Genomic DNA, 20,860 nt, shown 5'->3' with positions numbered 1-20,860 from the left:
GGCACCACTAATTGGTCATCCTTCCACAAACCCCGCATTAATCACCCAAAATCCCTTCCCGCTCAAATACCCCACTTTCACTAAATTCTCACCCTATCTCTTCTCCCCCTTCCAAAATGTCCCTTACCTCCGCCTTCGCCGGCGATCGCAAATTCCGGCGAAGCCCAAAAACCCCACTTCTCCCCGAAAAACACCATTACTACGACAAACACCACCACCCTCACACCCCCGAACACGCCGAAGGCTTCGACGGCGCCTCATTCTCAGGCGCCGTCTTCAATCTCTCCACCACCATTGTCGGCGCCGGAATCATGGCTCTCCCCGCAACCTTCAAGCAGCTTGGCCTTATTCCCGGTGTAACCCTAATCATCCTCGCCGCTTTTATGACTGAATTCTCAATCAATATGATTCTTCGATTCAGTAAGGCCTCTAAGTCTACCTCTTACTCTTCTGTCGCTGGCGATGCTTTCGGTGTTTTCGGTCGTACTATCTCGCAAGTTTGCATTATCGTCAACAATCTTGGGCTACTTGTGGTCTATTTGATCATTATTGGTACTATTCTAATTCTCATTTAAGGGAATTTAATTGATTTTATAATGAATTTTCACAGAATCAGTACATAATTGCGACTTGATTGGTGTTTTGCTTGTTTGATTTGATTGCTGGTTTGAATTTCATTTGTTTCTATTGGGAAACAGGAGATGTGTTGGCGGGAACGGCGACAAAGGGATTAGTACACCATAAAGGATTAATGGAGGAATGGTTTGGACAACATTGGTGGTGGACGTCACGCTCACTTTGGCTCCTTCTCACTACATGTTTTGTTATTGCGCCTCTCATTTCTTTTAAGCGTGTCGGTGAGTATTCCCATCTTTTTTGCTTGACTGATTTAATTACTTATTTAGTCATTTGTTAATGCAAGGCAAATTAGATTTATGATTGCGATGTTGATACATACTCTATTAGTTACAAATGGGGGAGGGGGATTCGAAAGACATATCATACACAAGTACTTAGTCTTTGTCACAGCATTGGCATTATGATTGTAGTAAAAGTTAGTTGCTTTTGAGGTGTAAGGTAACCAAAATGATTTGACCACATGTTTTACAGTCTTTATCATGAGATTAGGTTATTGTTATCTTAACAGGCATTTTAACTTTTTACAGATTGTAGCGTGTAACTTTATGTTTTAGAAATGTAAAGCGTAATCTAGAATCTTTTTTCTATGGGGCTGGTGTAAAAAGCAACAGAACTAGTATTAAATTAGAGTAGGCTATTCATTAAGTGTGCTAAGAGATTACCAATTCTGAATAGATGCCGGTTTTGTTTAGATCTTGTGGTACCTTGATGTGGCCTGGTTACAGCAAGAGTAGTTGATACTAAATAACATGGTCATTAGTCTCATAAAATACCAGATTCTAGAATGATACTAAATAATTCTGTTATTGCAATGGTGTCTCTTCATTAATCCCACTCTCAACAAGAGAGTAATGGGATAATGGTTATGATTTCTATGATGTTTTTAGATGGTGCATTTGTTGCATATTACAATTAATTCTTCATTGCAGTATTAGAGGCTTGAACTTTACATGATGCAAATATTTTTGTGTGAGAAAATAATAAATATTTCTTATTTTGGAGAGTTAAGATTATGGATTTTCTTTTATTTACCGAAAAAAAAATAAAATTCTGGAGAGTTAAGACTCAAAATAAAAAATAAAAACACAACTGATGTTACTTGTGTTATAGCTGATTACCTCTTTGATGTGGATTAAAGCCCTTTAACCTAATAAAAGATCTAAAATCACACAATTAGAATAAAGCTTCGTTCTTGATAAGAAATTCGAACCAAAAACGAATGAAAGTAACCGGATATGACCTTGAAAACGACCACTCCTGGAACGGATTCAATGCCTAATCAAATTATCTAGGACTACTCCTGGAACTAGATACTTTGATGAACAAATCTTAGACTACTCCTAGAACTAAGAATTGCACGTTCTAATTATCAAAACAACTCCTTGAATTAAAAACTAGCAAAGAAAGTTTAAACAAAGTTAAACCAAAATAAAATTATCAATCTGATTTTCAGTGACTCTAAAGGCCACGAAAATCCCTTATTTATAGACTAAAAATAAGCTAATTCCATCCCTACAAAGATTAGGATAAACCCCTAACCTTGTCCCCCAAGTATCCTAACAAAATAGGAAATTACTTCTAAATAGAATAGGAAAACTAATCCTAAACAAACTCTAATTAACTAAAAACTTTCCTAATATACTTAGGAAGTTTATAGCAACTAAATAGCAGAAAATAAACTTCATCCTAAGTGCTTAAACCAAGAAAAACCTTTTCAAGTGAAAGGTAAAAACTTAAACTTGCAAGCAAAACTCTAAAAAACTAAGTATAAAATTTCTTCCATTTCATGTCGCCGTCGTTCCACCACACATGCACCGCCCCTTGCCTCACGCGCCGGCTCAGGTTGTAGCTGGATTCAAGGTGGTTCCGGGAAGGTGGCGCGTGGGCCCCATCTCGGCGCGTGGCCTTCGTCAACCTCGCCGGAATCGAACTGCTGCACACCTCCTTCCTTGGCGATCAAGCTTTCTTCTTTCTCTATTGATCTTGTGGACCTTTCCTTGTTTATTTCATTGTTTGGGCAGTCTATAACGAAGTTATTTGGACCTTCTAAAAGTGTTTTGGGCCCTTCAAAAGAATTAGCCTCTTGATTCACATCACTCTTGTAACAACCTCTAATTGGTTCTATCAACTTTTAAAATAATTAATATATAATTTTGGTTGTGATTGTGGGAGATTTAAATGATGCATTGTTTGCAGACTGTGTTGCTGCTGTCACGATACACAAATTCTTGTAGGATTATATAATAATTGTACACTATTAGATAAGTTAGAGTAGACTATTATTAGAGGCTTAGACTTAGAGCCACTATTGAGGAGACATAGGGATCTTTCACTTTATCTCTAAATAACAATTTTTTTGAGTGAAAAACGGGATGCAATGTTCAATGCGAGGGTTAAAACATCTAATTTGGCTGAAATCTCAGGTTTTTGAAATGCTTATATTGAACCAGTCGACTTTGGCAAAAATCCCCTTGCGATACAGTCAAACTGAAACTATGTGGCAGAATTTTTCGTGCGATGCTATCAACTTCTGTTAAGTGTGCGTTGATCTGGAGCAGAGGATATTGAGTTTTAAGATTCTGAATGTTTCAAGGCTTTAACCCCTTTCGTTAAGATAGCCCAAGAATCCAAAGGCTTACCACCTTATGGTTAATGATATGTCTTTTTCAAAGTTGCTGGAAACCACAGCAACTGAAAGTTTGCAAATGCTAATTAGATATTTAATTAGCGTTAATTGTGAAGGACCTTATTGAACTTTTTTGTTTTGGTCTAGATAGAACTTTGTGACATTATAACCTGATGTAAGTCTAAATACACCCACCCGAATGTAGGTTGATGGATTCAAATTTTTTAAAATGGGTTACTCTCGAATTACACTAGAAAACTCACAAAACGTGATAGACAACTAAAACTCAAGAACACAGTCAAAGTTCTGGGATCTTAGGTAAGAACTCAAGACACACTCAAAGTTCACCTTAATTTTATAACTTAAAAACAAACTCAAAGCTATAAGGAAACACTTTAACTCCCTTTTCAATAAAGACCTTTTTGTGCCCCATTTCTCATTTTTTTTATTGAGACAAACTCAAAGCAAAATGCTAAAACACTCGGTTTTTATCAATGATCAAAAGCTGTCATTCTCTTCTTATTAGCTCCCTTTTTTTAGGAAATATGGGCAGCAAGGTAACTGAAAAGTTACCACTTAACATCTCCTAAAACCGTGACATTAATTCAACGGTTACAAAGACTAATTGAAACTCTAACTCTTAATTCACTTCTTTGTAACACCTATTTGAATGGGTAGTTACAAAACAACAATTAAGAATTACAATGACTCTTAATCACCCTTAAACTTACGGCTTAATAAGAGAGGAATTTAGTAACTCCTCTAAGCCTTATTACAACTTAAATCAAAGATAAAGTCAAACTTAATTATATAGCCCAAAATAGTTAATGGGCCATGCACACTCCATTGTGGGTTTCAAATGATCTCCCAAGTGAGGGCTTGAGGGAAAATGGAATGAATCCAAGAGTTTCTAACATAAGGGCAACCGGTTCTTGATCCATGGAGCTTTTAAGTGGATTGCTTGATCTTGGATCATTCTCCTCTTCTAGAGAAAAGTTTGACCTCATATTTGCATCATCCAAGTAAGGAGATAATTCCCCAGAAAGTAGCACTCACATCCATCAGCTCATCGGGAAGCTCAATTTAGTAAGCACTATCATTGATTCTCTCGAGAACTTTGTAAGGACCATCAAAACGAAGCATGAGCTTGTTTTTGCGTAACTTAGGAAATCTTTCTTTCCTTAAATGTAACCATACCAAGTCCCCTGGTTGAAAAATAGGTTGTTTGCGGTTCTTATTGGCTCGCTCTTGGTATTTCTTATTCATCTCCTCAATTCTTTTCTTCACTTGCTCACAGGTTTTTTGAAAAGTTTCCACTCTTTTTTTAGCAAAAGGATTCATGCCATAAACTACTTCAAAAGGAGAACGTGATGTAGTTAATGAATGAGCCCTATTGTAAGCAAACTTTGCATGGGCTAGTTTAATGTCCCAATCTTTTTGCGTTTTGCTTACAAGACCACGCAACAAAGTACCCAAAATTCTATCAATAACCTCCGTTGCCCATCAGTTTGGGGATGATGAGAGCTACTAAATAGCAACTTGGTACCCACAAGCTTCCATAGGGTCCTCCAAAAGTGACTAAGGAATTTAGAGTCCCTATTAGATACTATACTTCGAGGAATGTCATGGAGTTTGACAATTTTGTTGAAGCACTTTCACTGCATCATCACAAGCTACAAAATGTGCCATCTTAGAGAATCTATCTACTACTACCATGATGCTATCCATTCCCCTTTGCGTTCGTGGCAACTCCACAATGAAATCCATACTAACACTTTCCCATGGAGCATTTGGGACCGACAATGAAGTGTAGAGACCTTTAGTGAAGTGTCCAGCGACAAGTAGCACACAACCACATGAGTCACATCTTTGATCATTCTAGGCCACTAGAAGTGTTCACTTACAATATCAAGAGTCTTTTGAATCCCAAAATGTCCGGCCAAACCCCCGCTATGGACTTCCCGCACCAACAAATCCCGTACCCCATTCTTTGGAACACACAACTTGTTACCTTTAAAGAGGTATTCATTTTGCCACACAAAATCCTTGGTAGGACTCTTTGTCTCACTAGTAAAGTCGGGATCATCCTTGTAACAGTCCTTAAGTTGTTCAAAACTCAAGATCTTAGCATCCACCATGGAAAGCAAGTAGTTTCGACGAGACAATGCATTAGCCACCACATTACTCTTGCCATCTTTGTATTTGGAACTAAAAGTAAATGATTGGAGAAACTACACCCTTTTAGCATGCTGCTTGTTGAGCTTTTGTATCCCATGTATGAACTTTAGAGCCTCGTGATCGGAATGAAGAACGAATGGCTTTGGTCTAAGGTAGTGAAACCAATGATCAAGTGCTCTAACTATGGCATAGAACTCACGATCATAAGTTGAATAGTTCAACTTTGCCCCATTCAACTTCTCACGAAAGTAACTCACATGCTTCTTCTCTTGAATCAAAACAACACCTATCCCAATCTCTCTTGCATCACACTCCACCCCAAACACTTTGTTGGTAGCACAAGTACAAGATCATTACAAAGAAGATAGTTGACCTTCTCAATGGCCTTTTGTGTCGCTTCATTCCATGCAAAATCACCTTTATTTGTCAATTTTGTAATAGGAGTTGAGAAGTTTTTATGAACTGCCTATAGAATGAGGCTAGGCCATGAAAACTCCTAACTTCGTGAACATTGGTTGGAGTCAACCAAGATTGAACCACGTGCACCTTTTTCGGATCTACATATACCCCCTCTCCAGTTACAATGTACCCTAAGAATACGACACTAGCAGTCATGAATACACATTTCTCAAGCTTACCATACAACTTCACCTCCCTCAATTTTTCAAACAACCTCCTTAAAATGAACTACATGATCTTCATTGTTTTTACTATGTACAAGAATATCATCTACTCCCTCCGTTTTAAATACTTGCTCCATTTCTCAATGCGCGGAGTTTTAGGAGAAATTGGAGAAAGTAATAAAATATGGAGGTAGTGGAGTTGGTGGAAGAATAAAAAATTGTAGAAAGCAAAAGTAGTAAAGAGAATTGGAGGAGAGAGAATATATGTTGGGTCCACTAGGTGAGAGAAATTAATTAAATATTATAAAAGCTTTCCAAAAAAGGAAATGGAGCAAGTATCTAAAAACGGCCGCAAATGGAAAGTGGAGCAAGTATTTAAAAACGTAGGGAGTAGTAAATAATAATAAAATCATTAAGAAAAAGACGGAGGACTTTATTCATGAATCTCATGAAGGAGCTTGGGGCGTTGCAAAGCCCAAATGGCATCACCAACCACTCATACAACCCTTGCTTTGTTTTGAAAGCTGTTTTCTACTCATTCCCCTCTCGAATTCTCATTTGATGGTAACCACTCCTTAAGTCAATTTTGGAAAATACTAAGGCACCGCTCAACTCATCAAGCATACAAACGAGGCATAGGGAAACGATATTTGACCGTTATGTTATTAATGGAATGACTATCAACACACATTCTCTAAGTACCATCTTTCTTTGGTACTAAGAGTGCCGGGACGACGCAAGGACTAAGGCTCTCCCTCACATAGCCTCTGTCAATTAATTCATTCACTTGCCTCTCAAGTTCCTTACTTTCCTCCGGATTACACTTATAGGCAGCCTTGTTTGGCAAAAGTGCTCTTGAAATCAAGTCGCTCAATGCCCCTTACAGGTGGAAGGCCATTAGGCAAGTCATCGGGAAACACATCTTTGTACTCTTCTAGTAAATCATTTAGTGCGGATGATTTATTACAAGTAGTGCCAAACTCATCTTTGGTCCTCACAACCAAAGCATACCCTCCCCCCATTCTTTTCCACTATTTTCTCAAATTCATTACAAGTTACAAGATAGTTGCTTTTCTCCCGTTCTTTCTTAGCAACTTTATGAGGTAAAGGCAATAATCTAACTTTTCTACCATCTCTAGTAGTAACAATATACACATTAGATCTACCTTTATGCTTCGAATTATGATCAAATTGCCACGGTCTTCCAAGCAACAAATGGCACACATCCATTGGCAATATATCACACCACCTCTCGTCTTCAAAGCCGCCGATGGAATAGGTCACCAAAGCTTGCTTTTTCACTCTCATTCCCGTGCCATCATTCAACCAATTCAACTTGTAAGGCTCATTATGATCTCTAGTAGTAAGCTTCAACTTACTTACGACTTCCGAAGAGATTATATCAGTTTGTGCACCTCCATCAACAATCACATTTCAAGTCTTCTCACCAATCTTGCTTCTAGTATGGAACAAGTTGTTTCGTTGCCTTTCATCGATTTCAGGCTCACTAAACAAAATCTTTCGAACCACCATCATATTCATTTCATTCTCCGAAGGAATATCCTCACCATATTTTTCATCAAACTCTTCATTTTCCTCTTGTGCAACAAAATTATAGATTTTTTTTTCTTCTCTTTGTCAAATATTGCATATTGCGAGGTAGTCAACACATTTTGCTTGGACACTCAAAAGCTGTCCTCTACCATGACATTTGAAACATTTTCTCCTAGTAGCAAGTTCACTAGGTGTGATTACGGCCTTTTCTTTCCCCTTATTAAACTTAGAACCAGAAGAGGAAGACTTATTTTGAAGGGAACCACCTTGAATCGTACTCCCCTTTGAGTAAGTAGGAGTAAATTTCATAGGGCTTTTGAAAGAAGAGGTTTTGGGCCTCTCTTCTTTTAATTGAGTTTCGTAACGAAAACCCAATTTGCAAACATCACAAACTAAACACTACTTCCACCTTTTACAAAACGAGTCACTTCCACCTTTTGACTAATACTCTTCGAAAGACCTTTTACAAAACGAGCGATTTTGAAGGTCTCCTTCTCTTGCAAATCACAAACTAAACACTACTTCTCAAACTCCTTAATGTAATCTTCTACGCTCATGTCTTCTTGGGAAAGATGGGTCAATTTCAGGTATTGTTCTTGTTCATACTCCTTATTTACCAATTATCCCTCATTTTCTTTTTCAATTTCTCCCATGAGTCAATTCCCTCTCTCCTTCTATTTGCCTTGAGGTTTTCATACCATAGGGCAGCAAGTTTAGTTAGTTTAAGGACAGCCAATTTGAATCTTTTGTTATCTTCGAACCCCTTATACTCAAATGCAGTTTCAATTTGCCTAACCCAATCAAGAAAGGCCCGCTATCATGCCCCCCATCAAATTCAGTTAAGTCAATCTTAACTCCCCTATCTTCATCAAACTGCCTAAGATTGTTACCACCCACATCCTCATTTTCCAGCCTTTTCAATTTTCTATTGGCTTGTAAAAGCATGTCAGACATAGTATCCATCCTCGTGTTTTCCCTAGCCTTTTCTTCCTCACTTTCTTCTGTTTTTTTTTTCTCTAAACTCTCCAATTTTTCAGTGATTGCTTGTATCATTCTAGCAAGCTCCTCTCCACCAGGTTTTTTTTTTTTTTTTTTTTTTTTTTTTTTTTTTCACTATTTTGTTAGACTATTGCAATTACAAATGATGAATATTGCTGAAAACAGAAAGCAAAAACAAATACAAAAATACCTTAAGACTCTTAAAGGGTTCCAATTTCAAAATAAGAATTACTCAATTTGGCTTCCAGACAACCAAGATATCGTCCCACAAAGTTGACGGAAAAAAACTGATCGAATTCCAGAGTTTTTCTAAACCACCAAAAACTCGTTTTTCTTTAATAAGCCCACACCAAAGCTTAAGTCTAAATACACCTACCCGAATATAGGTTGATGGATTCAAACTTTTTAAAACGGGTTACTCTTGAATTAAACTAGAAAATTCACGAAACAGGATAGACAACCAAAACGGAACTTAGGCAAGAACTCAAGACACACTCAAAGTTCACCTTAATCTTATAACTCAAGAACAAACTCAAAGCTATAAGGAAACACTTTAACTCAAGACAAACTCAAAGCAAAATGCTAAAACACTCGGTTTTTATCCATGATCAAAAGCTGTCATTCTCTTATTATTAGCTCCCTATATATAGGAAATATGGGCAGCAAGGTAACTGAATAGTTACCACTTAACATCTCCTAAAACCATGACTTTAATTCAACGGTTACGAAAACTAAATGAAACTCTAACTCTTAATTCACTTCTTTGTAACACCTATTTGAATGGGTAGTTACAAAACAGGAATTAAGAATTACAATAACTCCTAATCACACTTCCTAAAAAAAATAACTCCTAATCACACATAAACTTATGGCTTAATAAGAGAGGAAGTTAGTAACTCCTCTAAGCCTTATTACAACTTAAATAAAAGATAAATCAAACTTAATTATATAGCCCAAAATAGTAAATGGGCCATGCACACTCCATTGTGGCTTCAAGTGATCTCCCAAGTGAGCAAAGTGACAAATTCAGGCTTAAGAGAAAATGGACTGAATCCAAGAGTTTCTAACATAAGGGCAACCGGTTCTTGATCCATGGAGCTTCTAAGTGGTTTACTTGATCTTGGATCATAACCTAGTGTGTGGCAGCTAATATTTAAGCGCCTCTAGAAAATCAGTTACTGTGGTGAGAAAATATGTGTAGCCATTATGAGTAACAATGTAATATTAGTATATGGACCCTATATTTCAAAGATACTGGCATATTCATGAAGCTGGAACTGAAATAATGTAGGTGAAATCTTCCTTTAGGGCATTGATAAAACACACACACACACACACACACAAACAAACAAAAAATGTAGCTTCAAGATTCTGAACGTTTCAATGCTCGAAGCCCTTTCATGAGGATAGCCTAAGAAACTATAGTCTTACCATCCTATGGTCAATATTATGTCTTTTTTCAAAGTTGCTGGAAAGTTGAAAGTTTGCAAATGCTGAAGAGATTTTTAGATGACATTGTTTGTGAAGGACCTCATACTACCTTCGTTACACATTATTTGCAACGATTTGACATAAAGTAGTGAGGGAAAATGTCTAATCGTTGCAAATAATATGTAACGGAGGTAGTATGATTTTTTTAGTTTTGGTCAAAAACTGAAGATAGATTTTGGTGACCTCATTATCAAAGGTGTGGCAGCTAAGATTTAAGTGCCTCTAGAAAAATCAGTTTATTATCTTATATGGTAAGAAAATATGGGTAGCCATGACGAGTAACAATGTAAAATTACGATAAGGACCCTATATATCAATATAAACAAGGAACTGAAAGAATGTAGATGAAATCTTCCTTTAAGGAATTGGTAATAAGAAAAAAATGTGAAGTTTTGTATACCTATGTATCTGAAACAGATCCAGTCAGTCAATAGGAAGATGAAATCCATGAAACTGAACAATAAATAGTTTACTACAAAAAAATCTTATCTAGGCCACAACTTTAAATTTTAAGTGCTTCTCTCTGTTCGGGGATTCATGATCTGCAGTCTTTTCCATAAGGTCCCCTCCCAAGAGCTACAAGAATGCATTTTAAAGGAACCTGAATAGGCTGAATTAGACATTGAGAAGGTGTACAAACAACATTTAATTGCAATTTTTTGGTTATTTTGCTGGCATAAATGAGGTAAATATGTACTAAAAATAAGGTAAATGAGGTGAATAAGGTGTAACACTTGAAGTACTCAAAATAAGTTCAGGTAAATTTCATTAATAACAGCTGCTGGACAGAAGCTTTTGTTACATTCTGTATAGTAGCTGTACTAGGTAAATAAGGTTTATGTTGGTTGACAATCAAATGAACTATGGTGAAATATGATCAGAGATCACTGTCTATGATCCACTTGTGTGAAGCTAAACAACGACAATTACCTGCTCTTGTGGTTTGATCACCATTATGAGAAATGGAAGATGTTAGATATTACTCCGTAACTGAGAAGAGTGGACTACGGCAATTACCTGCTCTTGTGCTTTTGATCACCATTATGAGATATGGAAAATGTTAGATATTAACTGAGAAGAGTGGACTGATAGTCTGATACTGCTCCCAATAATAAAAACAAGAATTGTGCAAGACTTCTAGTCACTAGTCAAGACCCCTTTCTGAATATGCTGACACTGGCTGATTTTTAAGAGCATTGATTGCACAATAACAGCCTTCCTCTTGTTTCTGGCAAACTTCTATTTTGAATGCAATATAAATAATCTTTTAGTAGAATGCTTGCAATCTTATAGGAAAAATTAGAGCTCTTTTTTATTTTTTTATTTTATATTTTTTTTTAAAAAAAAAAAAGAAAAAAAATCCATTTCCAGAATTGTTATTAATTCCTTAATTCCAACCAGAACCAAATCTGGATTTGTGTTGTTTGTAAAACACCGTAGTAGAAGATTCCACACTGAAAGAAGAGACTGAGATTTTTTATTTATTTATTTTTTTCAAAGCTTGAATAAGCAAAAATCTTATGAAGTGTCGTGTTTGTACCCATTTCAGAGAGTTGAAATTCTAGCACAAGCACTTGAGGCATATATATTGTGAGTAAACAGTGCTCATATGTTGCTATTTTCTTAGCATTTTACTAGTGCAATGCAAGAGCCAGTAGGGACAATCCAAATATTCTAACTATTACTTCTTAATATGGTTGAAATAGCCACAGTTAATATCTGATCCCTTTAATGAGCTTTTCTTACTTTTGTTACAGTTGTGCATCATTGGTTTTTGCCAAATCTCTCACACAACTCGTTTTTGTAAAATACTCTTTCCGATGTGCGATGTCCTTAGTCAATGTATTACTGATCTTAGATGTAACCACATCAATACATCATTACAATGTTGCCATTTTCTATATGAGCTAGATGCTAATTTTTGAATGCCACTATCAAGAAGAATGATTTTAGCTATGTTGATGAATCATTTGATATTGATCTCTTATAATAAGGAGACAAACCTTGTGTTGTTAAAGAAACTGAATCCAAGCAATTCCCTGTGTTTTCAAAGGAATATAATGAAGATCGGAGAGATCAATCATTGTTCTTACTAATACAATTTATCCATAAATTTATTGTTAATAGGGAGATGATTGAAACTGATTACATGGTAAACTCTCATTGTTGTTGTTGTTGTTGGTTTTTCGTTTTTTCATAAAGTGGATTTGGTTAATTGTATACTTTATTCAAATGACATATGAGATTAGTTTTGAGAAGAAAATTTGTTTTAGGCTAGAGTGCTAGACCAATTGGAGGAATCAACTATGAAACTGAAGGTTCTAAACTTGCACAAGAAACTGCAACATGCAAAGAGATCCAGATGAGAATCATGTTGCCAGATTTCCCACTCGTCTATTGCCATTAAACATTACAAATAACGAAGTACGTAGTACTTGAAATTTTTTAGGAGAAGCTTGAACTTGACATGTTGCAAAGAGTTTTTTCGTGAGAAAAGAGAAGAATTTTCTTTGGGAACAAATTGAAACTGTATTGTGTACATTATATACAATTGAATAATTGATGCTTAAGTGCATCAAAGTGAATGAACACTTAAAGAGATTTATACTGTAGCATAGGACATAGGACAACATATTTTATGTAATACACAAATCTTTCTCTGGTGATGTCATGAAAAATTCAGCTTGGTGAAGTTAAGACAAATATTATTAGTGAAGTGCATTTTTTGACTTAGGTAAAGAACTCAGAAATCGTATCCTTTTTATCTATTTTATGATCAAAAGATTTTAATAGTTTTTATCTTTTTACATTTGATATTTAGTAAAGAGATTTAAGGATGGATATTGGCTTCTTTTGTCAGTAGTTGTCAGTTGATAAGAATGTTTTAGCAGCAATGAGCAGTTTGGAGGAATGCCCCCTTTCTGTAATGAATAAGCTAAATCTTTTCAAATATAGATCGATTTTTAAAGTGAAAATTCAAAAAAAAAAAAGATATTTTTTTGCTTGAAATTTTTATATATGCTAAAATGCGTCTGTAATAATACTATATATTGTCCACATTCTCTCTCTTTTACTTCTCTCTTCAGCACTCTTAATAGGCAATATAACTCTCTGTACCTCCTCTACTTTTGTTTTATTACTACCCAATTTCTGCCTTATCCCTTCCCTTTTGTTTTTGAGCCAATTTAGTAGTAATACTTAATCCCACCCAAGATGAACTGGTACCTTGGTGCTCTCTGAAAAGAAAATTTAAACTTCAGATTAGAGTGGATATTCAAGAAATTGTCTTGAAACTATTGATAGAGATATGTACTAGTTAGGAACAAAGGTTACTTCGGAAATTAGTATTAAAAAACAGTTAGATACTTAGATTTCGTAAATTGGTCTATCTTGTAATATTTTGGAAGCAAATTGATTTTTTGGCTTTTATTGTCGGGTTTTTTTTTTTTTTTTCTCTTTGGGCCTTGTTAATGCTGGTTCGTACAGCTGCTCTGTTTGCACTAAAATGATACTGCTGAACTTGTCGTGCATGTAATATTTTTATTGTGTAAGTAGTTGGGTGTTTCTAATTCCTTTTTTTTCCTTTCTGATTTTCTAGATTCACTGAGGTATACATCAGCCTTGTCTGTGGGTTTGGCTATTGTATTCGTTGCAATTACAGCTGGAGTAGCTATTGTAAAATTGTTGGAGGGGACCATAAATATGCCTCCATTGTTTCCCAAAGTAGTGGACCAAGCTTCATTCTGGAAGCTATTTACGACTATTCCAGTTTTAGTGACTGCATATATTTGCCACCACAACGGTAAGTTGTTTTTATCTTTCTCTACCTATGATAAGTTGTTTTTATCTCTCTCTACCTATGATACATAGCTGTAGGTAACATCTGCACTATGCTCTTTGCCTTATCATTTATTTGGAATTATTGGCCTCTAAGGGCTATTGATTAAATTATTTTATATGTTAATGTGGTGACAAGGCTGTAATTAAACAAATTTTTTGTGTTTATGCTTAAGGCTTGTGGTAAAATTACAAGTTAGTGATGCTGACCCTTGTTTGATTCAGAACATCATCCTTTGCTCTTGCTGTAGCAATGCCAAACATATCTCCATTTCTCAAGACTCCATAGCGTAGTTGGAAAAACTTGTTAGAGCTTTAGAGTTACCACATTGGATGAAATGATGTAAGTTATGGGTGAGAGACAACTCTCTTATCTTTTTGGCTTTAGATATCTCAACTATTGAATTAGGAACCATTGCAGATTTCGTAAATATGCATTAGTTCCCTGGAGAACTAGAAAATATAGAGCCCGGTGTGTGTGTGTGTGTGTGTTGGGGGGGGGGGGGGGGAGACTGCTAACCTAGCCATACCATAACGTAATTATGCAGGGTAGCTCATTGCCAAAAACACTATAATAACAACCCCTATGAGGGGTCATGCTACGTAGAGAACATTTTTAAGTATCTTTTGGCTTGTCATGCTGCAGTTCCTTTCTTTTTTTTTTTTTGAAAAAAGGTAAAAAATATTATTAATCACCAAAAAACATTTATATTAATACAAAGCCCCTCAAACACCAAACAAAACAACTCCTACCCAGAAACAGAACAACCCAAAACCCCATACAAGAAAAAGAACTAAGCAACAAGCTTCTTAATCCATTCTCTATTCTTCCTGTTTGTTTTCTTTGGCATGACCTGAATCAATCTTTGATAGATGTCCCATAACAAGTTTTTTTACCACCTTATGAGGACTTTGCAAACACTTATCCCAGTATGTCTGTGTAGCAGCTCTGAGCTACTCTTCTCTTGAATCTACCAGTAGCTTGGAATTGCAATCATCCAGAGAAATTGGATTCTGCATGCCTATCACCTGACCCAAAGCCTTACCACAAGCTTGACTATAATGGCACTCAAAGAACAAGTGATCCACTGTTTCATCATGCTGATCACATAAAGGGCAAACATCCTCAGGCAAAATTCCAAAGTGAGCTAGCCTTGTCTTGACCCTGATCCTTCTTTAGAGAATCATCCACCCAACAAAACAATGTTTGGAGATGTTGAAACGATTCCAGATCCAATCACACCAGGGAACATTTGGCGTGTCAGATTTCAGCCACTTGTAACCACTAGCAACTGTGTACCCTTTCTCATTTGCTAGCCATTTCTGACCTCTGTAACCCACTTTAAATCTTTCCTTGAGCTGCCAGATCTGCTTCCAGTTCCAGCTAGCAGATTTAGCACAAGGAACTCTTTTCCAGTTTCTGTTCTTCATATACAAATGATCAATCCATCTAAGCCAAATACTGTCTTGCTTAGTTGCTATGTTCCAAATCTACTTCCCCAAGGCTGCTAGATTCCAGAGCTGACAATCATGAATTCCTAAACCTCCCTGTCCCTTACTCCTGCAGATAATATCCCAGGCAATGGGAGGGGTCCTATTTCAAACCGATTTCCCATCCCAAAGGAAATTTCTACAAATAGTAATAATACCATTGATCACACTCTTTGGCAAGATAAAGATACCATCCCAGTAAGAGTGCAAAGCTAACAGAACTGAATTTACTGAGCTCTTCCTGCATAAGATAAGGTTCTAGAACCCCAAGGCCTTATTCTTGCTGTGATTTTGTCAACCAAGATCTGACAATTAGTCTTACTCTGTCTAGAACTAACATTCACCCCTAGATACTTAAAATGGAGAAAATCTTCCTTAAAACCAGAATTTAGAATAATCTCCTTTTTAGTACTAGGACTGATATTGCAGCAGTAGATATTGATTTCCCATTATTAGCAACTAAACCAGAGGCAGCAGCAAAAGTTGCAACTTGCAAGGCTTCTCATAAGCAACTCAACTGAATCTTTGTCCCCTTTACTAAACAAAATCAGATCATCTGCAAAAACCAGATGATTTAGTTTCAAACTTATACATTTTGTGTGAAAAGAGAAGTTTCTGCTTTCCCCCACACACTGAAGAATCCTAGTCAAATACTCCATGCATAATTGCATATCACAATGAGCAAGGGAGACATGGGATCTCCTTGCCTCAAGCCTCTCTTGCCCTGAAAAAAATCCCTCCAGACCTCCATTAATGCTCAAAGAAAATGAAGCAGAAGTCACACATGTCATGATCCAATGGATAAAATCAATTAATACGAGCTATGAGAAAAACAAATTTCAATTTACCATGTTTGTACTTGCTTTCTTGCTAAATCATCTGAAGATAATGCTTGCTAAATTTTAGTCTACCAACTTACCAAGTCTTAGATTTATGTTATTCTCTTTCATTTCATTTTGCTGGAACACTATTTTTGTCGAATCCAATATGTCATGGAACAAACATGGCTTAGTGCTTTATTTATCGAAAAATCTTGTGAACATGATTTTTATAGACTTCATGAAACATTGTTGCTTAGTGTTTCTTCGAAGTATGATCCCAAACTGATTTGTGTGTTACTTATTTTTCAGTGCATCCCATTGAGAACGAACTTACAGACCCTTCTCAAATGAAGGCAATTGTTAAAGCGTCACTCATGTTGTGTTCCTCTGTGTATGTCGCCACCAGTTTTTTTGGCTTTCTTTTGTTTGGGGAACAGACACTGGACGATGTGCTTGCTAATTTTGATGGAGACCTTGGGATTCCATATAGCTCACTATTAGATGATGTGATTAGAGTGAGTTATGGTGTCCACTTGATGCTTGTGTTCCCCATTGTATTCTACTCCCTTCGTCTCAATGTGGATGGGCTGTTATTTCCACATGCCATACCCATAGTATATGATAATAAAAGATTCTATTCATTGACTGCATGCCTAATGGGTTTTATATTTCTGGGTGCCAACTATGTCCCTAGCATCTGGGATGCATTTCAGTTCACCGGTGCTACTGCTACTATATCTGTTGGATACATCATACCAGCTGCAATTGCCCTTAGGTGAGTGATGCTCCTTTTACTTGTAATTGGTAGAAGATTTTTTCAAAGGGGCAGGGTTTGGTACATCAGGAACATTGGACTATTCTTGACTTTTGATCTATCATCTATGTTAGACAGTTCAGCAGTTCAACCCCTGTTGGACACAACACTCCGAAGGGTATGGAATCCTCGCATACCTTTTGGATTCCCACCCTTACACCACAGATATATTTATCTACCAGGTAGTGAAAACAAAATTTTAGAAAGAAAATGAAAGAAAGTCATGGATGTGCTTGAATGTGAGGGTTTTAACTTTTAGCCAAAACATCTAATCAAGTCAATCAGAATTGTGTATATGTGGTTGTAAGGTGAGTTGACGGGGTTGTCATTAGTACTGGATTATTTTCCATAAATGTCATGTCATTGCACCAGTGGTCTTGGAAAGGTCCGTGTCCAAGATTGATTCCTTGGCATGTTTGACACTTTGATATGTACTTGTACGTCTATAAGTAATAAGTAATACGGCTCATGATTTGGTCTCTTTGCTTGACGCCTGTGGAAATTGATTTGTCACCTGACTTCTATATGCTAAATTCAGCATGGCTTGTATCCTGGAGTGAAAAGGAAATGTGTAATCTTGTGGAGTTGTGGAGGAGTTATCAAATTAGGTTTCTGTTCTTTCCAATTTGCTTTCAACTCTGATCCATTTCCTGCCCTTTTTTAATGAAATTTTGTACTCTTGCAGAGACAACCACGGCATTGCAACAAGGAAAGATAGATTTTTATCATGGGTAATGATTCCGTTAGCAGTGTTATCAAGTACTGTGGCCATTACAAGTGACATATATAGCCTCGTGACCAATAATGAGCATGAATTTTGAGCTCTAATGGATTCCTCTAATCTGGGCACAACACTATTTAGCACTATGCTCCTTGATGATACACGATTACGTAAATTTGTGTCAGGAAACAACTTTTCTTCTTGCTCTGATACCTGGAACCTTGTCTCAAAAAGGTTATTCAATTGGGCTTGAAAGAAGATTCAGAAGATTGCAAGATGGGTTTTTGGATTGTTAACATAACAGCAACATTTGTGCAGCACCAGTAACAAGAGGAGTACTTACGAGAAAAATTCTGCATATTTTACTGAAGAACACCATCTGTTGGTGACTGGTGCCTGAAAAGGAGGTTATTATTTTGTTTATATATTTATTTAATTATTTATTTTTATAAAGAAAAAAAAAAACCAGGTGAATAACCTGAGATATTCATATAGAAGTACAAAGTAGTTGAATTACAGAAGCACGGAGGTAAAGAAGAAAGAGCATATTGAAACATCATTATTGGTTTATGCCAATCTGTTTGCAATTAGGCTGATTTTGTGGATTATAGGATTATTGACATAGGAATACTTGGAAGTATGTTCTGTATCATTCCAGTGGAATACGAGAGGTCTTAGCAAGTAACAAAAGGTGAATGTGCTATCATCCAACAGTGTAACACTAACAAATTTCATTTGTGCAGCATAATGTTTAATTGTGTTCTCTTTATCTCTCTTCATCACTTGAATTTTCATCTCCTTCATTTTTTCTTTATCTCTCCTTCATTGTTTAATTGTGCAACAAATTTCATCCAACAGTATAACACGAACAAGTTTTTGAATTGTGTTCTCTTTATCTCTCTTCATCACTTGAATTTTCATCTCCTTCATTTTTTCTAGTCCATATTATGTGTGTTTCTTTTGTATGTGCTCCACACTACCACCATTGTATGTAGTAATTTTTGCATCATTTACCACTTTTAGTTCAACAATCTTGACAAGTCATTTGAAATTTCGTTGAATTTATCTTAATGTGTAGCTTTATAATATTCCATGTAGGATTTTTTATTTTTTATTTTTAATTTTTTTTAACATAACTTAAAAAAACAGTCAATTTTTGTAAGAATAACATGGCATTACATGCAATTTCCTGTAAAAAGTAAACAAGTATAAGACCCTATTATCTTAATTATTTACTTTATATGTAGTCGAATAAAGCATGGTCATAAGACCCTATATCTTAATTATTCTCTTCACCTTATTCAAACCAACCTTGCGTGTGTGATCTTAACATTTATGTATGCTAACTCTAAAATTAAAGGGAATTTATCATTGGTACACTCTAGGTTTTGACTTTTATTTTTGATACACTTTTTTAAACTTTGATTATTAACAGTACACCCAAACTTAATCCTAATTAACTACATTAATCAAAAAAATATATAAGAAAACGAAAATAAAGGCATAATTACTATCAAAATAATTAAATAACTAAAATTAGTTTATAGCAATAGTTAATTTTTCTTGTATGCATTACCTCATCGATGAGCATTATTAGCAAACAATAGAATTGATTTTTTTTTTTTTTTTTTTTTTTTTTAAAGAATCACAGTCATTAAATTTTCAGATCTAAATCCATATACTTCTTCTATTTTTTTTTATAATCGCAACAATTTGACTTTTACACTATTCATGTGTTTCACTTTGACTAGCTTTGACAATTTATACATAAACATAAATATAGCCATGTGGGATCTTGTTAAATTCGTCTCGATTTGTACAATTTTAATATTTATTGTATGGGATGATATGTAGGCAAGGCCGACATCCTGAAGAAACACGTGATCAAGCCTAGAATAATTGCAAAAATACGCTGATATGTATCACAAAGTAAACATATCGGCCTGTCGGAATTCGGCACGTGGCAACAGAAAATTTGACGCTTAGATCAAGAAGCTTTGCATGGTTGAGAGCCACCTATCAAGGAAAGTCCTTATAAATAGTAGGTAAGACCTCATTAATGAGGGCATTAATTACTCTCTCTCTCTCTACTTTCTCTCTCATACTTATCTTCCTTTCTTCTTAAACACATTATGACTTTATCATCGGAGTGGTTATCCCCGGATCACCCCGGGGTTAGCTAACTTCTTCTCATTGTGTAGGTTCTCAGCTTGCCGATAGGAGTATCAGGATCTCAGGCCCGAGTTCTTGGGAGATCAGATCCAGACAGAAACAATTTGGCGCTAGAAGGAGGGGACATTGATCACTTCTATCGCCTAAGAACCTCACACAAAAGATAGCGACAATTATGGCCGGAAATAGTGAAACACCAGTGACAAGAAAAGTAGTAAACCAGTCGATAGAACAACCTCAGATAGAGATAGAAGATGAAACTCATACCTTGGAGGATAATCAGTTTCATATACCGTTAACACCCTCTGGAGGTGGAGGAGAGGTAGAGGACCCTATGACAGCATTCACACCAGATGAACTAGAGACAACAGCAAGGGTGATGAGTGCAATGAGTAAGAAAAGGAAGGAGGCTGAGATGGCACAGGCTGAAAGGGGGGCCGCTCAAGCCTGATAGGGGAACACCACACCACAACCAGGGAGAGCAACATAATCAGTTGGCAAACTCACCCAGGAGACCCCGAAATGAGTCGCCGGTAAGAACGCACACTATGTCACGGCGGGTTGAACAATCCTCAAGTCATACCGTTAGCACAAGGACCCAACAGCAGAGAAGTTCGCAGGTAGACGGGCAGGCAGTGCGAACTGTGGTTCAACTAAGGGCATCTCCGTTTGCACAGCATATTCTAGACCAGCCGATGGAAAAGGTAAAAATGCTGACTTGTAGGTATGATGGAAGGGGAGACCCGGCTAGGTTTATAACATCCTATGAGGGCCACATGATGTTATATACCAATTCAGATGCAGTTTGGTGTAAGGTCTTTCCGACTACTTTGATTGGGGCCGCGGCCGATTGGTTTAATAACCTTGGAGTTGGAACGGTGGATAATTTCGAAA

General features: G+C 36.4%; 1 protein-coding gene across 2 annotated transcripts; it reads left to right on the top strand.

Annotated features, from left to right (window-relative positions):
• The first annotated feature begins 44 nt into the window (after positions 1-44).
• On the top strand, positions 45-18,573 carry LOC145613436 (amino acid transporter AVT6A-like). 2 transcript variants are annotated; one of them, XM_081668538.1, is made up of 6 exons: positions 45-552; positions 699-857; positions 13,709-13,912; positions 16,569-17,034; positions 17,759-17,804; positions 18,029-18,573. In XM_081668538.1, exons 1-6 carry the CDS (start codon positions 117-119, stop codon positions 18,119-18,121), a joined length of 1,404 nt encoding a protein of 467 aa, XP_081524664.1. In that variant the 5' UTR covers positions 45-116; the 3' UTR covers positions 18,122-18,573. The 2 variants fall into 2 exon arrangements, with proteins under 2 accessions (XP_081524664.1, XP_081524665.1); XM_081668539.1 differs by having other exon boundaries at positions 17,759-18,573.
• The last annotated feature ends 2,287 nt before the right edge of the window (positions 18,574-20,860 follow it).

The sequence above is a fragment of the Chenopodium album genome, chromosome 25 (genome assembly GCF_948465745.1).
Source record: "Chenopodium album chromosome 25, dcCheAlbu1.1, whole genome shotgun sequence".
Lineage (NCBI taxonomy): Eukaryota > Viridiplantae > Streptophyta > Magnoliopsida > Caryophyllales > Amaranthaceae > Chenopodium > Chenopodium album.
The sequence above is the reverse complement of the archived record's forward strand: the minus strand, read 5'-3'. Positions and strand labels throughout refer to the sequence as shown.